Source organism: Silurus aristotelis, assembly GCF_946808225.1.
Source record: "Silurus aristotelis genome assembly, chromosome: 19".
In the NCBI taxonomy this organism is placed as follows: Eukaryota; Metazoa; Chordata; class Actinopteri; order Siluriformes; family Siluridae; genus Silurus; species Silurus aristotelis.
Window position 1 is genome coordinate 5,050,345 of NC_139592.1, and position 26,082 is coordinate 5,076,426.

Here is a 26,082-nt window from a genome sequence, read left to right on the forward strand (position 1 = left end):
AAAGGAAAGTTTCGGCTGTATGTGTATTGTAAATGTGTAGCATTGCAGCAGATTTCACCTGATTCAGGACATGTATGAAACTGATACTAATGAAACTACCAATACCACCAATATAATAATAATAATAATAATAATAATAATAATAATAATAATAATAATAATAATAATAATAATAATAAACTAGACCCCTTTGGTGCTTGGCCCCCTGAAAGCCCTTTGCTCCCATCTAGTGGTAGTATTTTCAATTGTAAAGATTTAATTCGTGTAGAAAGAAAAAAGAAAACTTGACTCGAATATATTTATAAACTCCAGGGAAAAAAAAAATTACAAATAAAAGTAAAATGTATCATGGTTAGAAAGTTTGTAGCAAACAGTATTAGAACAGATTTCACCCAATTCAAGACATGTATAAACTAACTGATACTGAGTACTAAGCTACTGATCCCAACATCTGCAACGATTATGATGAAGATGAAGATAAGGATGGCGATATGATTATAAATCCACACCTCTTTGGTACTTTCCCCCCTGATAGCTGTTTGTTTATTTGTTCATTTGCAGGAAAAAGCTGGAGTAGCATGTGGAAATTTGCTAGCATCTATTCAACAAATACTCATAAAATACATGTTAATATACATTAATAACCACTAAGCTAAACCGAACAAAAGTTTAGAAGAGATTGCACCCAAATCAGGACATGTATGAAACTAATAAACTTTATTAAATCATTTTTTCATCATGTATACAGAAATATGAAAGAAAAATATGTACATCCAAAATAGCATGTCTGAATCACGAACTAAAGGGCTTCAAATGTCGATATAAAATTCTTTATTTTTAATGTACATTTATATATATATATATATATATATGTGTGTGTGTGTGTGTGTGTGTGTGTGTGTGTGTGTGTGTGTGTGTGTGTGAAGAAAAGTACTAGAAACAAAACACACTCTGGGTAAAAAAATAATCATGATAAGGAAATGAGCATGCTAGTTCAGAGGTAGTTATATGTATATTTTATACACAATAGCTAGCTACTTTACAGCTGTGAAAAGCAGAACCCCCGCGCTGTAGTACAGTCTAATCCACGGCTGTTTCTCTGATTATATTTACACACATTTCAAACAACAAAATCCACTGAATGCATGTCCAAGTCAACCGCCAGACTGATGAAACTTTATATAAACTTTAATATTCCAGTTCTGTTCATTTATTTTTAATAGCAAGTTTAATGAACCACAATTTTTAATCATCATTATTAGGAAGTGTTTTATTGAGAACAGCCCGAATGAACTGGAAACAACCAAAGCACCCATTTTCACACTGTAATATTAAAAGAACAGTACAGGCAAAAGTGAAATGCGCACAGCGTCCGATCGGAGTCTGTGTACTACACCTAAAGAGGAAAAAATTATGTCATTTTGTGACTGTGATGTTGCGATCGTTAGAGTCCTATGCAATGTTTCACTGAAGCTGGGAGTCTTATGCAGATAAGAATTAATAAAAATTGATAGCTGCCAGCTTAGGCAACACCAGACAGCAAACAGGGTTCAGTTGATCGATTACATTTGGCCTGACATTTGGATGGACGTTGTGAGCATTTCATTTTTGACCAAATCATTATGTCATGGTAGGAATTTATTACACCTCTCATATCGTTATAATGTTGTTGGGTCCAACAGTTTGAGTCTATATTTGTTTACTTCGTTATGAAGCAATAATATAAAAAAAGGCTAAAAAATGTCTCTCCTATTCGGAAGGGTTCTGATGTGGGAAAAATGTCCGCCCCAGATTTACGAAAGGCACATGGGATGTGAAGACTGATACACTCCAGAAATGAGAGCGCTTCCTCTCTGATTGTCCATCCGTTTGCTCCACGCGATCTCCTCCTTTGCGTCATTTTCTTTATTCGTCATCTGTAGCTGGCATGGCACGAGTGGCACCGAGCCCTCGAGCATCGCGTCTGCCTCGGAGCAAAAAGGCACTAGTGCTTGGGTGGAGTCGCACGAGCTCTTCTCCATCTCTACGGAGACGAAGGAGTCGAGAACGCGGTCCTGCACCAGGCGAGCTCGGTTCAGCAGGAGCTTCGCGTCCTCGCGGAAATGCGGGTTGAAGAGGAGGTATAGCAGTGGGTTGACGCATGCCGGCAGTGGGAGGAGAAGCAGCAGGACGGATTTGATCACGTCCTCGCTGACTGGGACAAGAGAGAGCAGGGAGGCAAACGTGAGGAAGGCGACGGGGCAATAAAGCAGGCAGTTGGTGAAAATGAGCCAGGCGACGTGCTTGATCATGGCGCAGTCCCACACGCTATCAAAGTTCCCCTTCATCAGATCCCAGTAGAGCTTAATATATGTGCTGGTGATGAGCAGGAAACAGAGGGAGTTCATCATAATTAGAGCTACCATAAAGCCCAGTGTGGTGGGTGGGGCATCTGGGAGAGGCGAAGGGATACAGAGCGGGGTAGTTCCAAACTTCCCAACGCCCAGCAGCGGCAAACTTGCGGAGACCAGCGAAAGCGTGATGCATCCCGCAGCTGCGCACCGGACGCTGGCGTGAGATGGCGACTTTCCAAACGACACTGAAACGCTGCACTGAACCGCCGCAAGCACCAGGAACAGTATAGACGATTCCGACGCTGCCACAGAGATGAACCCTGTTGCTCGGCAACCGACCCCAGTTTCCCAGCGCGCACCGTACGAAGCGAACTCGCCAAAGGTCAGAGCGTCGATCAGGGCCAGGACGCACACGCAGAGCCCTGTGAGCAGGTTTGCAGCACCAATGGAGCCGATGATGAACTTTACGGGCGAGAGGTAGCTGGGCGAGGCGAAGACTGACAGCACAAGAAGCAGGTTGGCCAACAGAGAGACGAGAGAAACGATCCACATCCCCAAGCGAACCAGCCAGCTGTCAAACAGTGCGTCACATGGCTTAAACGGACCTGCAGGACAGGGAGAGTAATGCGGCAGCTAGGTTATGCATTGGAACACGAGAATTACAAATAATGATGTGGAAGCATGAGCTGCAAAAATGTCTTTATAATGCCGAACAGTGAATAAGCTAGTCTTTTATTTCACTAGGGGGCGACATAGAGAGATAAGCGCTGATCTGTAATGTAAAGATAGCCAAAATTACTCTTTCTTTTATCTGATACCAAGGACTTTTAAGAGTCATAGCATCTATATCGATACAGATAACAGTATCATTATTAATATTAAAGATCGACCGATTATTTTGCCATGTAATGAACTCCGTTAGTTGAACGGCTATCTGCAAAAAAAAAAAACAATCGTTTTTCTAGGTTGCGTCTGTTAAATGTCATTATACCGTGCTAGAGCGGCCTCTAGAGGCTAATCACTGCCACGTTCTGTTTGAAGTGCCTTTTTTTATAATTTGGATGAAAAGTATTTTATTATTATTATTTTAATAAAGTTCAGTACTATTTTACATGGAGTGTTATGTTTTTTTTTCATTATCCATTTTCAAAACTATAGTGCTATCCAACCCAGCTGTCTGTAAAATCCACTATCGGTCGAATTAGTTAATACTGGACTTCAAAATCTATTAAAATGTGAATCATTCAATATAAAACATTATTAATCAAACAAATCAAACTTTTAACAGAAATATAATCTGTCACACACACATCACACATGGTTCTACATTTCATTTCCTTTATAGGTTTTTGTAAAGGAACATGAGAGGATATTTTTCCACCTCGAGCTTGTTTCTTCTTCCTTGACTGATTGACTCACCTGCTTCTGAAAAGATTTTTTTTATGTCCACAGGACTTAGGGAGAATAAGCTATATGACTGACAGAATACTGATTTGTTTGTATAATGAATGGAGGCATAGCAGAAAGGTAAAATAGTTTTTGTTCATGCTACATAAATATTGAACTTGCTTGTTTCAAAAACCAAGTGTTTTTTATGTAAGAATCGATCTACTTCATATACCTCCATAACCACAGTATGGATACAGTAATTGGGGTGGTAGTGGCTCAAAGGTTAAGGCTCTGGGTTACTGATTGGACTGTCAAACTGACACATGCATTTATCTCTGTATGAAAGAGATAAATGTATGTTGCTCTTGATAAGGGCATCTGCCAAATGCCAATAATGTAAATGTTCAATGAGGAGGCTGCCTTTGACCTCCAAGATTTGCAATGAAAGAATTTCTCTGTTCATCAATGTAGAAGTAACAAGTAAAAGCCTCTTTTCTCTTCATTTACAATTGATCTACACATCCAAGTTAGTTTCTTTGTTTTTCAGTTGTAGGTTTGCATTGCATGATTTTTTTTTTTTTTTTAATAATAATTGTTTCGTTTTGCAGCAAATAGTGCATGAATTTAATATGGTAATGACCTGGGACTGGAGTGCACTGGACACTAGTTTGGAGTTTGGACTCTTCAATGGCTGCATGGAATTCCTCCAGATCAGGATCATCTGCAACAAAAAGTAATCGGTTGAACAATATGCCTAATCTCCTGCTGCTTTTCATCAGAAATTATGCCTTTGATCTGCATTTTTAATATTTCAACACTTTCAAACTCCTTAAAAAAACAGCAACAGCTTGATGGTTCTGTAAATCCAACACGGATCAAAAAAGCTCACTGGCTAATCACGCTTTGTTTTCCTTCTCTTTCGCAGAGATGAATGGAGCTTTCAGATGTTTTCTCGTCAATCGTTTCACCGCGTAATTACAGCACCGCTTTAATGTCGGCCGAGATGAGACGCCTGACACAGGAATGCACCGAGAAACACTTTACTGCGGTTGCTGTACGGCATAGACTTGTTTTTAACGTTCTCATTAAAGGTGAACAGACACGTGGATAAAAATAGACAAATGCAATCAATCTGCACTTTTTTTTATCAGGTGAAGAAGAAAATCCAGAGAAATCAAGTGTTCTTTACTTCAAAATCAGAACTTGTTTTTTGCCAGATTTTTCATTTGTATTTTTTTTTACCCACAAGGGTGTGCTGTTAATCGAAAATTATAAATAATGAATGAATAACATGATAAAATATATTAGTGGTGCTTGCCCAACAAAACGTATTATAACTACAAATGTATATAATTGTTATAATTATTATTGCATTTTAATACACATTATTACAATACACGCCTAATCTGATGCCCTTACAGTCAGAGTGAATTTGGAGGCCAAGTGCTCTTTTCTGAAGCTCCTCCTCCTCTGTGGCTGCTGACTCCTCCCACTGAGGGGCAGATCTGTAGCCGTTGCACGCTCCAAACACGCAGCACTGATAGGCATAGGGCATCTCAATTACCCTTGGGAAAATAAACATACACATTATACACTGAAAAATGTTCAGAATGCTGAAATTGTAGCAAAAGGCTTCCCTAACTTGTTAGCATATTTACTTCCTGAGTGAACAAATGAGTATCATTGATATTTAGCTTGATTTGTTTTTATTGTTATTTTGTATTAAATAACAGGTACACACAGGGCCACATGCTGTTTAAGACAGGATCTTAAACATATCAATATTGTGACTGCAAATCCAAGGGACACTTCCCAGGCAGGAATATGGGACTCTGAGATACCTGATGTTTGGTAGCTCTTCCTCTCTGAAGGAGTGAGACAGATGTGTGTTTCCTCTCAGTTTGAGGTGAGTAAGACTGCTCAGGCCGGTCAGGGGGACTCTGGATAAACGATTATCACTAAGATCACTGGAGAGAGAGAGACAGACAGAGAAAGACAGAGAGAGAGAGAGAGAGAGAGAGAGAGAGAGAGAGAGAGAGAGAGAGAGATATTATTAGAGATTATATATTAGAGAGATATTAAACACTTACAATACATAGAATAAATTTGACAGACAGCTCATAAAAGTATGTATTAGTTACCTTTAAATCTGTGGAGATAACTACACATGCACAAGTAAGAATTTTTTTATAATTCTGTTATATCGTGTTTTTATATACAGTATATATATATATATATATAAACACAATAAGTAAAACAGATGTGAATGTAAGTGTGTGTGTGTGTGTGTGTGTGTGTGTGTGTGTGTGTGTGTGTGTGTGTGTGTGTGTGTTTTGCATTTAATGTTTAATTTTGTAAAGATATGATTGTACTTATTTCAGCATACTGTAACAAATGGGTGTATTCGTACACTGTACCAGAAAATTTGTGTGTGAATACACTCACAGTTTGAGCAGAGAGTGCAGAGAAGTGAAGGCGTCTGGGTGAATCATCGCAATCTGATTCCAACTCAAATCACTATAAATAAATACAGATTATTACGTTTCATATTAATAATTTTAAAATTGTAATTGTTTTTTTTTATAAAATTTCTCTTCATTGTGACAAATTAATGCCTTTGTTTTATCTGTCTAAGTTCTTAGAAATGCAATTTGCCTGTAGCCACTAGGTGTCAGAGTTGAATTGCTAATAAATTACATTTATTATAGCGCGCTGGTTCTCAACCCGGGGGACGCGACCTGTCACTAGTGGTCGCTAAAGATTTCCGACAAGCGCACTCTTAAATTTTTTTTATTCATTTATATATTTCATTTTATTTGCACAATAAATAATTATTGTTGTGTATGAAAAGTTATTGTAGTGTTTAAACTGATGTTAACTGATTTTAAAATGTTTTACATTATAATACAAAACAAAAAATACAATAATAGAATAATTCTCTAATTAAATTATATTAATTTGTAAACCCTTGCATGTTGTTACACATTTATAAGGTAAAAGGTAAACGGACAGATTTGTTTGATATTTACATTAACAGATTAAACTGCTGTTATTTGTTTATCAGGTCTAAAAAAAGAATTTTTGATGAATGTTCATAATCAATTTTAAAGTAACGTATATTAATAGTTTGGAAATAGAAACACAAAATGTTATATAAAAGAGTATACAAAAAAAAAAAGCTTTTTACTGACCAGAATAACTATATATATATATATATATATATATATATATATATATATATATATATATATATATATATATATATATATATATATATATATATATATATATTTTTTTTTTTTTTTAACTATCATCCCTCCCAACAGAATGATGGTATACTTAATGAAACAGTAGCAGAATGTATTCCTTGAGAATTTGTACATTATTTTCTAAGTAGGTCTGGATGCAATTGTACCAAATGCCATACACATGTATTCTCTAATATTGTATGTATAATGTACAAAAATGTATTCTCTGTATTTTTTTTAGCAATTAATTTAGTTTATAGTATTAAATGGTTGAAAACTCACAGTGATCGAAGTGATACGAGCTGCTGAAACGTGTTCAGCTCGACCCGCCTGATCTGATTGTGCTGCAGACCACTAAACACACACGAAAACATAAGCTCAGGAAATACACTGCGATATAAAAGTATGTCTGAGGTCTGATTGCTCAAAAGATAGCTCACATCTCCTGCAGTGAAGTACAGTGGTAAAAACTTGGCAAATCCTCGACTGCATTATGAGACAACTCGCTGTAAGACACACAAGCAAATATTATTAATTAATTATTATTTGCTTATGACATGATTATACAATGTTCAAGTTTAATATGGAAAAGGTGCCAGCATTTTTGGAGCTGACATTTTCTTAAATGAAGGCAAAAGAAAGTGTGCTTTGATAAACAATATACAGATAAAAGTATTGGGACACCTGACTCTTGACGATATGTGGCTCTGTTTCAATCCTTTTTGATAAAGTTGTAGACAAACATTTGTAAAGGATGTCTTTTGAATGCGGTGACATGACATTTTCCCATCACTAGACCCAAAACCTGTTCCAGCATGACAATGCCAGAGCTTCATGAAGATATGCTTTACATGGGTTGGAGTGGAAGATCTTGAGTGACCTGCGGTAGAGCTCTAAACTCAACCCTACTGAACACTTCTGAAAAGAATGTGAACCCTGACTGCACCCCAGGCCTCCTCAGCTCTCCTTCATCAGTACCTAACTTTACTAACACCTGTTTGGCTTTATGAATCTCAACCAAATCTCCACAAGCACACACTCAAAAAGCTAGTGGAACATCTTTTCCAATGAGCGGAGGTTAATTATAAGAGCAAATTGGGAAAACATGTGGAACGGGATGGTTAGAAAGCACATATGAATCTTATGGCCAAGTGTCCACAAACCTTTGGCCATATAAGGTACAGTATAGTGTCTAAAGAGAAATTAAACATCTTCATGAGAACTTAATCAGAGAGGGCAAATATGTGTGTGTGTGTGTGTGTGTGTGTGTGTGTGTGTGTGTGTGTGTGTGTGTGTGTGTGTGTGTATATATACTCACAGTACTCTGAGATTGGGCAGCTGTTGACAGAGATCAGGTGGCAGACTGGTGAGACCAGCTCGGGTCAGAGTGCTAAAATGCAAAGAACAAGTGAAAGAGAAAGAGAGAGAGATTAAAAAAAGGATGAGTGTGTGTGTGTGTGTGTGTGTGTGTGTGTGTGTGTGTGTGTGTGTGTGTGTGTGTGTGTGTGTGCGTGCGTGCGTTCGTGCGTGTGAGATAGATAGATAGATAGATAGATAGATAGATAGATAGATAGATAGATAGATAGATAGATAGATAGATAGATAGATAGATAGATAGATAGATAGATAGATAGATAGATAGATGAGTGAGTATGTGAGTGAGTGGGTGAGGGTGAGGATGGTACTCAACACTTGCAGGCAAATTGTAAACCTCATATTAAAAATGGCTAGAGCTTTATAATGGAAGTGAGCAGGTGGTAAAGAATTAATTGGGTGGAGATGAAGTGTGTGTGTGGTGTGTGTGTGTGTGTGCGTGCGTGCGTGCGTGTGTGTGTGTGAGGGGGGCACTTATATTTAAATAGTTGGGTTTTAGTACAATGATTTAAGCTGTTTTATTTCAGTGGGTAGAAGCAAATAAAAAGCAAAAAAGATCTGAATGGGGGAAATTCAGTGAGTGGATCTGAGGGGTGGAAGGAAGATGTTTTTGCATGGGTGGATTTGCCAACGTGGGTTTGACTGTGTGCTTAAGTAGAGTAGCAAAGGTGGTAGTTTAGTGGTAAAGGCATTGATTTTGATTTCAAATTCCAGCCACACTAAGCTGGCACTCCTGAGCTCCTGAAGAAGGTCCTCAACCCCAGAGCTGCTCAGCTGTATGAATGAGATAAATCGCTCTGTCGCTCTGAATAATGGCGATGTATAAATGTAAATGTTTTGAGTGGGTGGATTTTGACCAGCAGTGTTTGACTGTGTGGTAGAGAGCAGATAGATTTGAGTTACAGTATTTTGACCTAATTGGATTTAGGAGTGCAGTTGTAAGCGAATAGATTTGACCAGTTGGAAGCTAGCAGGTGGATATTAAGAGTGAGTAAAAAGCAACATGTAGAAAAGTGTGGGGGATTGATTTGAGTAGAGAAATTGTGCACATATTTGAGCGGATGAATTTGACTTGGTTGTACTGAGTAGCTGGATTTGAAAAGGTGAATCTGACTGGAAAGATGAGCGCAGGTAGGTTTAAGAAGGTTGAAGCAGATAAAAGAGGGTGAAAGGATTTGAATGGAATTAAGCATTTAGATCTAAATGGGTGAATTTGAGTGAGTGGTGGTGAAGATGGTACTCACAGTACTTGCAGGCTGGTGGTCCCTGTCAAGTCGGGGAATTCCTGTATCTCAGAGGCACCATTCAGAGATCTAGGAGTAGATTTAAGAACTCTTTAGTAAACCAAAAAGATCCAACAATAGCATCATATAAGTCCCACAGATTCTCATTCTCAGTCTAATCTATTATCCACACTTGTCACTCATGATTATTGTCAGATGATGTATCAATTATTTCAAGCATTTACATAATCTTTTATAATGATACACTTCTGCATCTAACAATGGTTATACTCACAGAGTGTGTAACTGTGGCAAAAACTGGAAAGCAGATCTTCCAACAAACTGGATGGGGTTCTCATAGAAGTGACTGGGGGGATAACGATTTTCAGGAAAACGATTTAGCGAAATTGACCAGCTTTGTTGTGGATCTGATCATTTTAAAAATCAACCTGCCCAAGAGTGTTCAAATGTGCAGCTGGAAGGCTGTGGTGGTGTGATGAGACTCACATGGTCTGGAGCAGAGGGTTCCTCACAAAAGCTCTCTCAGGAATCACTTTGATGTTATTGTTGTGGAAACCCCTGCAAAGAGTATTAGTGTTAAGCTGAAGTGGAACTCGAAATAGCTTCAGATCTCATCCAATTATCGTATCCTATCCTGTCAGCTTGGTGATGCCGCTTCGACAGGATCATACAGACTCATCATACAGACTCATCGAACATTTTGGAAATGTTTATCTATATCCATCTATTTGTCTACAAGCCCAGTATTCTGCCTGTAGATCAATGTTGTTACACGTATTACAAAGCCATGTGTGTGTGTAAGCGTGTGTGAGTGTAGAAGCAGCTGTCATATCGAGGCGGACCCCCTTCCACACACACTCATCTCGCACCCTCGCCACATCTGCTCTCGGCTCACTTGCATTTTTACCGTCAAGTTAAGTGAGTTTTTATTTTCCTTTCCTGAAAGGTAACACGCCAGATGGCCTTCATGGAAAGGGGGGGGTGCTGTGAACAGATGCATGCTGGGTAATGTTACACAGGGTTACTCAGGGTTACTTACAGCTCCTGGAGTTTGTTTAGCGTCCGGATGGCTGCGGGAAATTCTTGAAGACTGTTGAAGTTCAGCTCGCTGGGGAAAAAATGAGGGGTTGGGGGAAGGAAAGGGGTAAATGAAGAGGGTCATCATACTGTAGTAGCATGAGTTTAGATCACAAAAGTTAGTACACCCCTCACATTTCAGCAATAATTGTAGTATGTCTTCTCAAGGAACAATTCTATGGAAATGAAACTTGGATATAGTCAATGTGCAGTTTGTAGAGCAGTACAGATTTACTGTCCTCTGAAAATAATTCAACATACAGCCATTATTGTCAAAATAGCTGGCAACAAAAGTGAGTACACCCTAAGTGATAACAGCCACATGTTCCTGTTTTTGTCTGCTTGACAGGATACACAAATTTGTGTATCTTATATTAGAGCAGTCCTGAACCCTATTAAGCACCTGTGGGGATCCTCAAGCGAAAGGTGGACAAGCACCATGTGTCTAACATCCAGCAGCTCTGTGATGTCATTATGGAGGCATGGAAGAGGATCCCAGCAACAACCTGTGCAACTCTTGTGAATTAATTAAGGATTAAGTCAGGAATAGATAATAATGGTGCTCTCACAAAATATTGACAAGTTTTGACATTCACTTAGGTTGAACTCAAATTGGTTGGCAGTTATTTAGACAATAATGGCTGTATGTAGAGTTATTTTTAGAGGAGAGCAAATCTGTACTGCAAGCTGCTACTCTAAAATATATCCACGTTTCATAAAACTACTCTAAAATATATCCAAGTTTCATTTCTATAGTATTGTCTTTTGAGAACATATATTAAAATGGTTGCTTAAATGTAAGATACTATATATATATATATATATATATATATATATATATATATATATATATATATATATATATATATATATATATATAATTTATCCTTAGTAATACTTTTATTATACTTTTATTTATTATTTTATTTCTCTTTTAAACAGTCATAATAAGCATTTCACTGACTTTTTGTACTATATATGAATGTCTATGTGGCAAATAAAATTTTTATTTGATTTGAAGTTTGTCGACACCTGACCATGAAACCCGTCTGTCCATTTTAATCATCCATTTCTAATTTATTCCCCATTTGCTGTTATAAAAACCTCCACTCTTGTGTGAAAATGTTCCACTAGATTTTTAGTGTGCTTGTGGAGATTTCTGCTTATTCATCCACAAGGGTCTTAGTAAAGTCAGGTACTGATGTAGGGACAGGAGGCCTGGGGTTCAGTCAGCAATCCAATTTATCTCTATAGCTTTTAGGTTGGAGCTCTATAGCAGGTCACTCATGATGGATCTGGCCTGGTGCTCCTAATTAAAGTGAAGGGAAAAAGTCCACCCAAAGACATCCTATACAATTATGTGCCTCTAACTTAGTGGTTACAGTGTGTGGAAGAACCACATACGGCTAAAAAAAAAGTGAGGCATCTACAGGTGTCTACTCTGTATGTACAGTATGTTCAAGCAAATATATATATATATAACAATTTCCTTCCACTCAAATTCATATATTTATATTAAATCACTATTGTATCTATATCAACAACTAATTTGCAACAGTTTGTACCTGAAAACTCCCCATATAAACTCATCATACTTCATATTAAGTGATATATTGCAACTGATAACTTTTCTGAAAGGAGGCTCTTTTATTGACTTTATTTGAATCAGTCAGTAGTTTATTTTTTCCAACTTTAGTACGGGCCGACAGAAGCACAGCGGCTTTGTGAACTTCAAAATATAGATAGTAAGGGATGTAAAGGAGCAGCTGTTTATAGCGGTGATAGCCTGTGTTATAGATGGGACACATCATTAAATGTAACTGGATGAAAAAAAAAAATAATAATAATATTTTGTTCTACATTGGCATGTATAAGTAAAAGACCACATTAGGAAGTTTGAAATTGTTGAAACAATAAATTTTATGGTGATATGGGTATATTTGGTTATGATGGACAGAGGTTGAACAATGATAGTCTAATTAGGCTTATTTGGGTGTCATTACAAGAGCGGCCCCAAGTGGCGAATCAATGACGTGGCATGCTGTTTGTTTTCAAAAGAGACACGTGCTGCACGGAGAGTGGTATATTATATTGATTATTTATAATTTATTAAATACATAATTATATTTATTAATGAGTATATTTATATTTATTTTATTTAGCACATTTTTATGATTCAGTACTGCTTTATTTATAAAATTTATTTGTTATAAAGTTCAGTAGTGTTATGCTTGTTTTTTTATTCAGCATTCATTTAAAAAACTATCAGTTGATCAATTGGTTATCGGGAATCGGTAATGATAGATGTAATGTTATGTATGTATGTGTGTTGTGATGGTGTTACATTTCTGAGTTTGAGATTGATTGACTGATTTTGGCCTGATTTCTTTTGGCCATCCAGCTGATTTGCTCGTATAGACCTGGCAACCCTGGCTCTATCTAGAGTTCGTAAGTTACAGAGCTTTGAATTTAGGCCGTTTTGAACACCAGCAGCTCTTCATTTATACAGTATGAGCTGTCGTGTTTTGATTAGGTAACATTATCCGTCGTCCTGCTGTTCCATAACATAAGCAAACAGCTGGAGATGGGGGTGGAGTTGATCCTCGCCGAGGTTTATGTAGTGTTCCAGCTGTTCCGCTTGGCCTAACTCACCATGACACGAGCTCCTTACGCATACTTTACTTTTGCTGCATGCCTTTCATTAACCATCCTGTAGAGTACTTGTTCAGATTGGGTTGACCAAGGCATCATTTTTGGATTATTTCTTTATTTGAGTCAGTGTTCCAGTTCATCCCTAAGGTATTTAGTAGAAATAAGGCCTCTGTGCAGGACCCTCGAGTTCCTTTGTGGCCAAATTTCTTTGTGGCTATCATTTATTCTTACATGTGTTACTATAAATCTAATTGGTTTGTTAGCCTTTTTACCATAAACATAATAAGTATGTTTGTTAGCCTGTTTACTTTAATGCCACTTGGATGCTTGTTGCTGTAGCACAGTTTTTTTTATTTTCCTTTTTGCTATAAAGCTAATGTATATGTTCGCCTGTTCACTAAAAAGATCATTTTCTTAATTTCTTTATTAGAATACTAGTTTGTTTGTTAGCATTTTGACTATAATGCTAGTTTGGGTGTCATCATAGCTTTGTTCTATAAATGATTTTGTGAGCAACAGTTTGGAGAGGAACCGCGTGCCGGTGTGTCCAAATATTTTTGTCTATATTGTATAAGCTCTGTACCGATTTTTTCAGAAGTTATGCAAATGTAGAGTTTGACAAAAACCAATGCAACATTTCAATAAGCAGGGTAGCGGAGGAGTAGCAGTTTTCCTTCCCTGTCCTCCCAGTCTGTATTTACTAGCACTTTTAATACAGTCAGTTTAAAGGCAAGTTATAAGGAAGTGATCTACAGTGGAACCTCGAAGCTCGTGGCCTCAGCACTCGCTACCTCGCATGCTCGCAACTTTCATTCCGACCGGCGACTCTCATTCAGATCGGCTCGTGAGCAACCGCGAGCTGCTCAAAACGCTAGTTTTAACATTTCTAATCAAGGTTTATCTCATTAAAATTGTCTTAAAAATTGCTTTAAAACTATTTTTATTATGTATTATTATACTGTACCTCTCTACTGCATACTTTACTGTACCTGTACTTTATTTTTTTTAATTAAGCATTGTAATTGCTGTTAATTTACATAAAGTATTGTTAAAATAGTCTAATAATTAAGTGTTATGGAGTGAAATAGTGTTATTTACTCATTTAAATCGATTACACTCTACATAACTACATAAACTTCTTGCGTGTAACTTAAACAGATGTGTAACCCGACTCAGAAAACCCGGAAATTTCTTGAATCTTTTTGTCTACTACTGCAACTGTTAATATGTGCACTTAATGTAATTTATACCTCAGCTTACATGAGCACCTGACAGACTAAAAATCAATAAGACTCGATAAGGTGGGTGATGATACAGTGTGTTCAGTACGCCATTATGGAAACATTCCTGCAAGACTTCTTTAAAGGGCTGGAAAAGTAGCTCTTCTTTGCCACTTGCTGTTAGAAAGGCGTGGCAGAGGGTATAATCAGTTCAGTAGGAGTGTGTTTGGCCACGTTCCTCCTGACTCATAAAGCTCCATCCCTGAACTAAAGAGCATTCGGAGCTGAATAGGCCTCATCATCTCCGTAATTATCGATCTCATCCCTCAGTGCTAAGTGTAAGCTTTCAAAGCAGGAATAATCGTTTATGTATTTTAGCTCCTTTTTTAAAGGGGAAGCTGGAAAGCTGCCAGAGTGTTTGAAGTGCAGAGCGGAGGCAGCGCGGCCTTGGCCCAAGGCCACACACGCTAACACACTCGCTCGATTTCAATCTGTGTGTGTGTGTGTGTGTGTGTGTGTGTGTGTGTGTGTGTGTGTGTGTGTGTGTGTGTGTGAGACTAATGTTCCCATTATGATGGACGTTTGTGATTATTTGGAAATTATTTGAAAATCTGAGCATTCAAAACTTTATGGATTAGCCTGTTTTTATATTAAATTGTTTAACTACTCAGAGTTTGTTTGTTAGCCTGTTTACTATAATGCTAGTTTGTGTGTTAGACTGTTTAATGCAAATTCCTTTGCCTCTTTACTATAATGCTAATTTGTGTTTACACTGTTAAATGCTAGTTTGTTAGCCTGTTTACTATGTTATTTTGTGTTAGCTTTTTGACTGTTTCTGCCTCATGTGTTAGCCTGTTTACTTTAGCACTAGTTTGCTTCTTAGCTTGTTTGCTATAAAGCTATTTTTGTTTCTTAGCCTGTTTACGATAATGCTAGTTTGTTTTGTTAGCTTTTGCACTGTAATACTGATCATGTGTTCGCTTGTGTGTTACCCTGTTTACTATAATATTAGTCTGCTTATTAAGCAGATTATAATCAAGCTATTTTTGATAGCTTGTTTACAATAGCCCAAGTTTATGTGATAGTTTAGGACATTATTATTATTATTATTATTATTATTATTATTATTTATTTTTTTACACACCAGCATCAATGTGGCATCACAGTTTTTAGGCGAATATAAATATATATATATTTTTATGTGGGTTTTATTAAAAATAGTCTTCGACAAAACAGGTGTACTAGAGATAAACGCAAATCAAACCTGCATGCACAACAGGGATCATGCTTCTCGTGCAGCCACATTAGCTAAAAAAACGCAACTCCTTTTTATTTTCAGTCAGTGGAACATTGTGGGCGGCTTTCACACGTTTGAGATGAAGCAGGAGACGTCACCGAGACCTGGCCCTGCTGCCCGAAAGCCGAAATGCTGCGATCAATTTCAAATGAAGCGATGTGTGCGTTTGCGACTCTCGGGGTTCATAGTTTCTCGTAAATCATAAAACGCCATTTTTAGCACTTCGGCAGGCCGTTAAACTAGCAGGTGTGAAAGTTGTGCGTGTGTTAGAGACCACCATGATTTAAACATGTGCTGAACACTTTAAATCCTATGGTAGGTCCGAGAATGATATGTTGGCTCTGAAATTCATGGCGCCTTTCAAAAGTCCTCATGAAGTTTTAATAGTGCTTCTCATGGGGCCTTTTTCAGAATAATGATAAAAAAAAAAGAATATCATTTTATTCAGATGTTGAAGTCGATGCACTGAGAAGAGGAACATGTGGTCTTTTTGGAAAGTTCGTTCGCCACTTCCTGTAGGAAACATTGCTCTTTCAATAGAGCGAAACCTTTGAAATAAGATACATTTGACAAATACTTCCAAAAGCTTTACAGTATTAAAGTCTTCCTGGTCACGATTGAAGTGACGAAGAGAGGAAAGAACAAAGGCCCTTGGGTGTGAGCTGAAGTAAAAATAATCGAATATTGAACCTGAAGAAATTCATTCCTCGTAGGAAAAGGACAAAGCCATAAAATACTTAGCATGAAATTTCGTACAGGGTTGATGAAAACAACCGTTTCACCGCCACTGAAGTGTTACTTTAAGGGGTCATGTCCTAATCACGGTGTGACTCACTATCCTGGCTGCCTTCCCCCATTTAGATCTGCTCGCTGTGACCGATCAAAGCTTCCCATGTCGGGGTCATGAATGAGAATTCTACTCAACCTTAACCTCCTTTAACTATTTTAATGATAGGAGGGAACTTATTTTTGCTTTTATAAGAGCGCCATTGTTTTGCGTCGAATACGAAACCGGATCGCCATAAGTAAATCAATTCAGGTTATTTTTGTATTTATTTCCCATCGTCTCCTTGAACCTGGCGCCATGCTGAGCCTTCAGTCACTGAAAATAATAGGGCCTGATACTTAAAAAAAAAAAAAAAAAAAAAAACAGGAAATGGCTTTTCATGTTTGCCTTTAATCAAAAAAAAAAAAAAAAAGCGATTTGCACTTACAGAGTCTCGAGACTGCGCAGGCCCTCGAAGCAGTTCTCCCCTAGAGTCTGGATTAGGTTGTTATGAAGATGCCTGAACACAAAAACAGTCATTAAAAGTGAAGAAAAGCATCAAAAGCCCTCTGAGATTATAATCATTAGAGCGCAATCATGTCTTATATAAACAGAAAGCTGCAGAAGGCTGAGATAAAGTCAGGTTCAAAAGTCTGAATCAACAACCAACATTTTTTGTCTTTTATTGTCATAGCCTACCACCACAAACCATGGAAATGCCCTACAACACAATGTAATTCCTCTACATAAATGAGGATTTACCATAAAATCCTAGTTTTTTTTTCTTGTTGCTGACTGTAGAGAGTATAATCAAAAGTTTAAAGGAATCATTTGGCTTGAAATCGGATGGAAGACCTGAAGATGTCTATTTCCAGTCCTCATTTGGCCCCAAATCTATCATTGTGTCAATGTCCTGTGCAAGTGTGAAGCACGTTTTAGTCTCGAGCCTGTGGACTGGCAAAAATAAACAAGATAGAAATTGTCACAAATGACTCATGTCTGAATAATAAATGAGGGGAAAGAAACACAAATGACCTGGACCGAGCACTAAAAAAGGAGGAAGTGACAAGAATGAACCAGGAGAAACAATAAAGCAGGATGATAAAACAGAAATAACCCAGGCCAAGCAATAAACAAGGTGAAGTTCACAGGTACTATCCAGGAAATTAATTAACAAAATGAAGGTAACATAAATGAAAGTCGAAGAACATTTCAGCAGAAAGAATGCAAATGAACCAGGTTGAACAATTAATGAGGATGATGTATAAAAAAAAAGACTAGACACCAAACAATATACAAGGTGGAAGCAACAAAAATGAAGCAGGCTAAATGAAAAATGAGGCACAAAACAAACGATGAAGATTATGTCACTACAATAATAATGGATAAGGGACAAAAATGACCTGGGACAAGCAATAAACAAGGAAGAGGTGACAATTTATACCTCCAGAGAGTTCATGTGATAAACATAACAAAAAATGACCAAGGCTAAATAATACATAACTGCAAGGGACAAAAATCATCCCAAACAATAAGTAGTGCAAGAAGTGGGTGAAAGAAAAAGGACTGGACCAAATGAAAAGTGAGGAGGATGTAATAAAAAAATAACCCAGGCTAAACAATAAAGTAATAGAAGCGAACAAAATGAACCAGGCCCAAATGATGCATAAGGCAGAAGTCACCCAAATGACTCCAAACGTCAAACAATGACACATGAACTGAACGTGACAAATCTTTGAGGCAGAAATGAAATGATAAATTAAACCAAATGACAGGTGAAGAGAATATGACACATACCTAGAGATAGCAGTGACAAAAATAACCCAGACCAAATTAGATATGGCAGAAGTGCAAAAATATTGACTTGACCAAATGACAAGTTAGAGGGATATAATAACAATGCCCCAGGTAAAACAAGTCATGGAAATAGAAGTGACCAAAATAACCCAGGCCTAATGACACAAGAGTTAAAAATGAGCAAAATGACCCTGGTCAAATTACACATGAGTAGAAAGAGGCCAAAATGACCCAGGCTAAATGACACATGAACTGAAAATAACAAGAATGACCCAGGCCAGATGATATGAAGGTAGAAATTACATTCAAACTAAACCAAATGACAGGTGACAGGGATATAAAAATGACCAAGGCTAAACAATATATAGAAAGACAAAAGTGATTTAAATGACCCAGGACAAAGGACATACGGTAAAAGTGAAAAATATAAACTTGACCAAATGACAAGTGAGGGGGATGTAATAAGGATGACCCAGGCAAAATAATATATGACGCAAAATGAAAAATGTAAAGTAGACCAAATGACAAAGGAAGGAAATGTAACTACAATGACCCAGGCTAAATAAACAGAAGTGACCAATTTGACACGGTTCAAATGACTCGAGTTGAAATTGACCAAAATGATCAGAAGGTGATATACTGGCTCATAAAATTACATATAACCAAATGACCAAATCACAATTCTATTTGTATTTCAACCTGCAGAAACAGTAACACATTTCCACCCAGGACATTCCTACATTCCAATCGAAATCTTGTTGTTCGGTTCTCGGCTCTCAAGTTACTCAACTGGTTGCACGGTTCTTTTGTTCTTGTTCAGATTTCAGTCTCTGTTTACTGATACAAAACAAATGCATCAAAAAGCCACGCAAGCGGGAAGTAATAAAGGGAGTGTTTACATACAGCACGACCAGGTTGGACAGGTTCCTAAAGGCGTAGTCGGGGATGTGTGTGATGCGGTTGAGAGCGAGGGTCATGGCCTGCAGGGTCGAAAGGTCACTCAGCGCGCTCACCGGGATGTCGGTTAGCGCATTGTCGTCCAACCAGAGGTGGCGCAGTGAGCGCATGCCTGAAAACGTCTGAGTGGGAATGTCTGCGATGAGATTGGCATCTAGACGTCTGAAATGGAAAGACATACACAGGCACTCAGACTCAATATAATAATGATGATGATAGTAGTAGTAATAATAATAATTATAATACATGACATCCAGCTGTTGCTCAGGTTTCCATGTAGTAAAGTAAATATTTGTGTTTACATTAATATTTGCAGGTTATGAAGCAGAAATGTCTTGAGCATGTCTTTGCTGGATGTATGTTAGATCCAGACTTGAATGACTCTAGGGTTTGAGGGCAGAGGAAACGTTCCCTTTTTCACTTGCTGCCTCATAAAAGCTCTTTGAAAGCAAACTTGCTGCCTTGAGCCACGCGAACAATTTACTATTGTTCACGTATAAAACTCCTTTTGAAGCCTCCACTCCCTCCTGACGGAAAAAACACACACGCTACCACACCATACACTCAGTCACAGATAACTGACTTCTGTCAATCGCATATTTGACCCGACGAACCCTGACTGTTTTGTCTCGCTGCTTACTTTCTCTTGGGTCTCCGAGCTTCTGGTTTGATGCACAGCTCCGGTTGAATTGTGTGGTTGGTTTTTATTTGTTGTTTTTTGGGGGGAGAAATCGTGATTCGCTGCTCGAGCTTGGACTTGTTTAATAGCAGCTATGACAAGCTGTCAGTTTTCTCCACCTTTGTGGAATTGTGAAAGTTATTTTTAGGAAAGTAATTAAAGGTCTCACACACACAGAGAATGCTGGGAAAAATGTCAGGCATAAAGAGCTTGACTATATGACCCAAATGCAGACTGACACCCTACCCTTCTTTTTAATTAATTTGTATAGCACTTTTTACAATGGACATTGTCTCAAAGCTGCTTTACACAGATAAAGCAGTAATAAAGCTATATAAAAGAATGTGTAAGTTTATCGCCTATAAGTTTAATATCGCCTATAAGTACCTTAAATAGTTTATAGCTGATGAGCGAGTCAGTGGTGACTGTGGCAGGGAAAAACTTTAGTTGTATAAGGAAGAAACCTTGAAAGGAACCAGACTCAAAAGTGAGTCTATTCCCATCTGGGTGGCACTGAATTTCCACCCATTCACTCTCTTGACTTTCTTTTTCTTAATTTGTGCTTTCTTAACTCCTTCCTCTTTTTCTTCTCCTACTGTTTTCAGCTATTTGTTTCTTTTTTTTCCTCTTTGCATTTTTCCCTCCACTTCTTCTTCAGTCTTATAGATCCATTTTGTTTGTACTTCTTATATATTTCCGTTATTATCTTCCTTCTTTTGTTCTTTTCTTCAAACATTTGACTTTTTCCAAGTATATTCCACTCTTTTCTTGTTTTCTCCTCTTTATTCCTCCTCCCCCTCCCTCCTCTTCCTCGCCGCTCGTCTGTGGCCCGCCCGTGTCCCCGGTGGAGATGGATGTCCTCCCCGTGTCGACACTTTAAGCCTTTGATCTAATGAATTCTGCCCTCCGGATTCCGGGGTGAGTTGTGATGTATGACAGCGAAGTCAGCCGCGAGCACTTCCTCCACATTCTTCCCCTCCTCTGACCTTTCACACTCGTTCGTTCCTCATCTCCCCTTCTCCTTCTCCCTCCCCTCATCCCTCACTCTCGCTTCAGTTATTTTATTATAGTCTAGGCTCAGAGTCTGAGAGCACTCAGGAGAACTGCCATAGTCATTCTTTACTAATAACAGTGCCGTTTGTTGTGTCCTGATTGGTTGAAACGAGCATAGTTTGTTCCTATTGACTGACACAAGCATAGTGTGTTTCTACTGGCTGACAGAAGCACAGTCTGTTCCTTTTGACTGACACAAGCGTAGTGTGTTCCTACTGACACACAAGGGGAATGTGTTCATATTGGTTAACACAAGCAAAAAGTTCCTATCAGTAGACACACGCATAGTCTTCTTCTTCTTTCGGCTTCTCCCATTAGGGGTCGCCACAGCGGATCATCCGTCTCCATACCCCCCGTCCTCTACATCTGCCTCTTTCAAACCAACTACCTGCATGTCTTCCCTCACCACATCCATCAAGATATGAGGCAGAAAATGTGTACATTTATATCATTTCATATAGTTAGACAAATCACTGTTTTGAGTCTCAGAGCGACATAATGGTGTAGCGTTCCGGAATTAATCTTCTTCACACGCATAGTGTGCTCTGAAAATCTAAAACTAGCATAGTGAGCTTTGATTGGCTGAGTAAAGCATAGCATTTTCTAATTGGCTGACAAAATTATTCCTATTAACTGGTCCCACAACTTCACCTGACAGTATAAGACTGTAGAGAGGACATTACATTACATTACTCATAATCACACACTGTGTTTTGTATTGTTTTTAGGATTTATAATCACACTCCTGATATCACCCATATGAGAATGGGTTCCCCTTTTGAGTCTGGCTCCTCTCAAGGTTTCTTTCTCATACCATCTTAGGGAGTTTTTCCTTGCCACCGTTGCCCCAGACTTGGAAATTAATACACATAATTCAATTAAATTTACATTTTTTGTTCTAAAATTTTTACATTCTGTAATGCTGCTTTGAGACAATATCCAATATAATCCAATCCAAAAAAACGCTTTAGAAATATTCTTGAACTAGAACTATTTATTGACACAAACATAGTGTGTTCCGATTACCTGAGGCCATATGATGATTCTTTTCTAACAACAGCATGTCCTGTAACGTTTTTGTAAAATAAGAGTTTTAATTAAATAAAAAGGATTCTTTAGTTAGTTAGTTATTCACTGCTCTGGAACCTCTATGAGACGTAATACTTCCTGTTGCAATTATTTTACATTTGCTGACAAACGCAAGCTTTACATCTGACCATTACAAAGAGCTGACACTGGAGACTTCTTCCATAAATGTGGAGTAAATGTCATCTTATTGAAAAAAGAGAATGCATTTTTCCTGAAACATTTTTTACATTTATTATTGGGCTTAGAGTTGATGCGACACTTATTTTTTATAGTTTATTTGCTACTATAAAAAGATTTGAGCTTTAACTGAGCGTTCATTGAGTTCTGCATGTTGGGTATTTTATACAGACTGTGCAGTAATCCTTTAATGGAAAATAAAGCTTTTCGGCTCCACCTGTTCGCACTTGTCTTCACCAGGCACCAGTGGACGTCAGCTCCTGAAGCCCTTGCCCAGTAATTAACCCCAACTGCATCTTATCATTAACCTAATGGTGTGTTGGGTGAATATCAGGTTCGGCTTTGTAGGATTCAGCTCGCCGAGTCAGCGCTCCTCCACGCTTCAGGCAGGTGTGGAACTCGGTTAGCAGCACTGATTTCACTGTGTGCTACCTGATTTTGGAGGAGATCAGCAAAGCAGAAAAGAGCTGGATCTTCAGCGAAATCTCTCCTTTTTTCCTAATTTTAAATTAAGACATTTAAAATTTCAAGAGAGAAAGAATAGATTGTTGAAGGAATAAAAAAGAAAGAAATGGAAAAAGTAGAAAGTAGCACACGAAGTACAAACAAAAAGTAAGAAAAGGCGAGAGAGAGGAAAACTCCTGCTAACTAGCTACAGTGACGGAGCACACAACCCAATTCCTGACTGAGATACCACCCCACCCCCCACTGAGGCAAATAATAAACAACATAACATTAATGGGGAATAACGAACAGGGACTCAATGCACTGCATTTACTCTATTAGAGACCATGATGTCATCACCATCAGGCCAGGTTCTACTTCCTTATATGATAGCTCTTTTAATAATTAAGAGGAATGTGCTGACCAAATGATCAGTTAAATGAACTGGTGGTGATGTTGTTGATGATGATGATGATGATGATGATGAAAACTCACAGTGACAGCAGGTTGGGCAGTTCCCAGGGATCTTCACTCTCCAGTCTCTCCAGCTGGTTGTTCTGCAGCATCCTGAAACGAAAACGAGTTTTAAGAAAGGTAAAAATAATTATTTAATTATTTGTGTGAATCAAACATAAAATAAAATGAAAAAACAGAAACTGTGCTCCTTGTGTTTTTCGGTTGGTTGTTTTATAAAAAATAAAAAATAAAGATTTTTGAAGAGCGCACGTTAGGACATTTTGGAGACAAGGTGAGGGAGATGTGATTGAGATGGTTTGGACATGTGCAGAGGAGGGACATGGGGCATATCGGTAGGAGAATGCTGAGGATGGAGCCACCAAGAGTGAGGAAAAGAGGAAGGCCGAAGAGGAGGTTTATGGATGTGGTGAGGGAGGACATGCAGGTGGTTGGGGTGAAAGAGGTAGATGTAGAGCACAGGGGGGTATGGAGACGGATGATCTGCTCCCATAATTGGAGAAGCCAAAAGAAGAAGAAGACACAACTTATTTCTTTCTTCTCGTCTCTTCCTCGTTCTTTCTTATTTTTCTTATTTTATTCTTTCTTTTTTTCATCATTCTACCCATCACTAAGCTTGCTTTCTGTCAACTCTCCATCCACAGTCTATTTTTCTTTCTTTTCTGCTTTCTTTCTAAGCATCATTCCACTGATCACTTCTTGAATTATTTCTTTTTTCAACACTCCATCCATCACACTTCTTTATATTTTATCGAATCTATCTCCTCTTTCTAATATTCTTTCCCTACTTTTTTTTACATTATTTTTCTTATCACTATTCCACTCATCCCTTGTTTCAACTCGCGTTCCTGTTTATCTTTTCTTTATTATTTTGTATATGTATAATAAATAAAAGCAAGAAAATTATGTGTAAATATGAAAAAGAGAGAAAAACAAAAAAGGAAAAGCATAGAAAATGAAAGAAATAAAATGAAACTTAAAATGAAATAAAAAAAAAGATTTAAAATGCAACAAATCAATAAAAAAAAAAATAAAATAAAAATGTTAATGAAAGAAATTTGAAAACAAATAATAAAAATAAATTAATTAATACAATAAAAAAATGGAAGAAAGAACAAAAAATTGAAAAGATTGTAGAGATGAAAATATTTAGTGCTTGAAGGCTGTAGTGCTTGAAACGGAAGTTGCCAGAGAAAAGAAGAATCACTACTTATGTATTAGCACACACATTATATTTCATTAAAGGAGGGATTATTTTATAGCTTTCATACAGTGAGAAAGAAACGGTTTTTTTTTTATATCTTTCATACAGTAAAAAAGAAAGTGAGAAGTTGCACAGAATAAGAGAATTAAAGCGTGAATAGGAAGGAGGAGGAACCGCTTGGGTGGGCTGCTGATGTCATGCTTGTAGAACCGGCTGAATAAAAGAGAGGAAAAGTGAGGGAGAAACAGAGAGAACAATGGGGCTCAAAGCAAATTATTCCAACATGAGGGAGAAAGAGAGGGAACAGATCTTTAAATTTCACAGCAGACAGCTTTATCACGTCTAATCGGCTAAAACCTCTGACATTCAAGAAAAGAGAGACGCCTGTTTCTTATGGAGAATAGACGAGCCTTTGTGAAGGAGACGTCTTTATCGAGGACATGGCCCTGCCACAACAGCCATTGTGAAACGAGAGTTAAAAAAACGACATAAAGAACAAGCCTCTCTGTTCTCCTGCACTCATTAGAATATAACAATGTTTTTATTCATCCACTCTTTCCTCTGGACTCCCTGATCCCCCCTGTGGCCCGTCCACATCTCATCCCATCCCATCCCATCCCATCCCATCCTGTCTCATCTAATCCCATTTTACCCTATTTTATCCCATCCAGTCTCATCCTATCCTGTCTAATCTAATCCCATCTCATCCCCTCTTATTTTTTTCTGTCTCACCCCATTTTCTTCCGTCCCGGCCCATCCCGTCTCATCCAATGTTGTCTTGTCTCATCCCGTCCCAATTTATCCCATCCTGTCTAATCTAATCCCATCTCATCCCCTCTCATCTTATTCTGTCTCATCTTATTTTATCCTATCCTGGCCCATCTTGCCTCATCCCATCCCATCTCATTTAATGACATACCACCCCATCTCTTCTCATCTCATCCTGTTTTTTTCTAATCCCACCTTGTCCAATTAAATCCCATTCAGTCTCATATAATCTCATTTGATCCCATTTTATCACATCCTGGCCCATCCCTTCTCGTTCCATCCTGTCTAATTTAATCCTGTTGTCCAGGACTGTCCCATCCTATTGCATCCTCTTTTATGTAATCTCATCCGATCCTGTTCTGTCTCATACCACCCTGTCTAATCCCATATGAAAGAAAGAAAGAAAGAAAGAAAGAAAGAAAGAAAGAAAGAAAGAAAGAAAGAAAGAAAGAAAGAAAGAAAGAAAGAAAGAAAGAATTAATAAAAGAGAGACAGATGTAAATGAAAAGAGAGTGAAAAAAGAAAAATGAAAAGAAGAAAGTGAGAAATATTATATGATAAATATGAGATGAAAGAAAGAAAGAAAGAAAGAAAGAAAGAAAGAAAGAAAGAAAGAAAGAAAGAAAGAAAGAAAGAAAGAAAGAAAGAATTAATAAAAGAGAGACAGATGTAAATGAAAAGAGAGTGAAAAAAGAAAAATGAAAAGAAGAAAGTGAGAAATATTATATGATAAATATGAGATGAAAGAAAGAAAGAAAGAAAGAAAGAAAGAAAGAAAGAAAGAAAGAAAGAAAGAAAGAAAGAAAGAAAGAAAGAAAGAAAGAAAGAAACAGATGGAAA

General features: G+C 37.7%; 1 protein-coding gene across 3 annotated transcripts in view; it reads right to left on the reverse strand.

Annotated features, from left to right (window-relative positions):
- Positions 1–1,620: 1,620 nt before the first annotated feature.
- Positions 1,621–26,082, reverse strand: part of lgr6 (leucine-rich repeat containing G protein-coupled receptor 6) — an 87,433-nt gene continuing 62,971 nt past the window's right edge. The window contains exons 4-18 of one of the 3 annotated variants that reach the window (XM_083521110.1): positions 23,292–23,363; positions 19,301–19,516; positions 17,049–17,120; positions 10,628–10,696; positions 10,075–10,146; positions 9,863–9,934; positions 9,589–9,657; positions 8,289–8,360; positions 7,411–7,476; positions 7,253–7,324; positions 6,168–6,239; positions 5,564–5,689; positions 5,142–5,287; positions 4,363–4,443; positions 1,621–2,938 (exon numbers count right to left, since the gene is read on the reverse strand). In XM_083521110.1, coding sequence (XP_083377236.1) covers positions 1,794–2,938; positions 4,363–4,443; positions 5,142–5,287; positions 5,564–5,689; positions 6,168–6,239; positions 7,253–7,324; positions 7,411–7,476; positions 8,289–8,360; positions 9,589–9,657; positions 9,863–9,934; positions 10,075–10,146; positions 10,628–10,696; positions 17,049–17,120; positions 19,301–19,516; positions 23,292–23,363 — 2,422 coding nt within the window. In that variant the 3' untranslated portion in view covers positions 1,621–1,793. Of the gene's footprint in view, positions 2,939–4,362; positions 4,444–5,141; positions 5,288–5,563; positions 5,690–6,167; positions 6,240–7,252; positions 7,325–7,410; positions 7,477–8,288; positions 8,361–9,588; positions 9,658–9,862; positions 9,935–10,074; positions 10,147–10,627; positions 10,697–17,048; positions 17,121–19,300; positions 19,517–19,994; positions 20,236–20,497; positions 20,825–23,291; positions 23,364–26,082 lie in introns of those variants that run through there. The other 2 variants (XM_083521112.1, XM_083521111.1) reach the window with 2 other exon arrangements.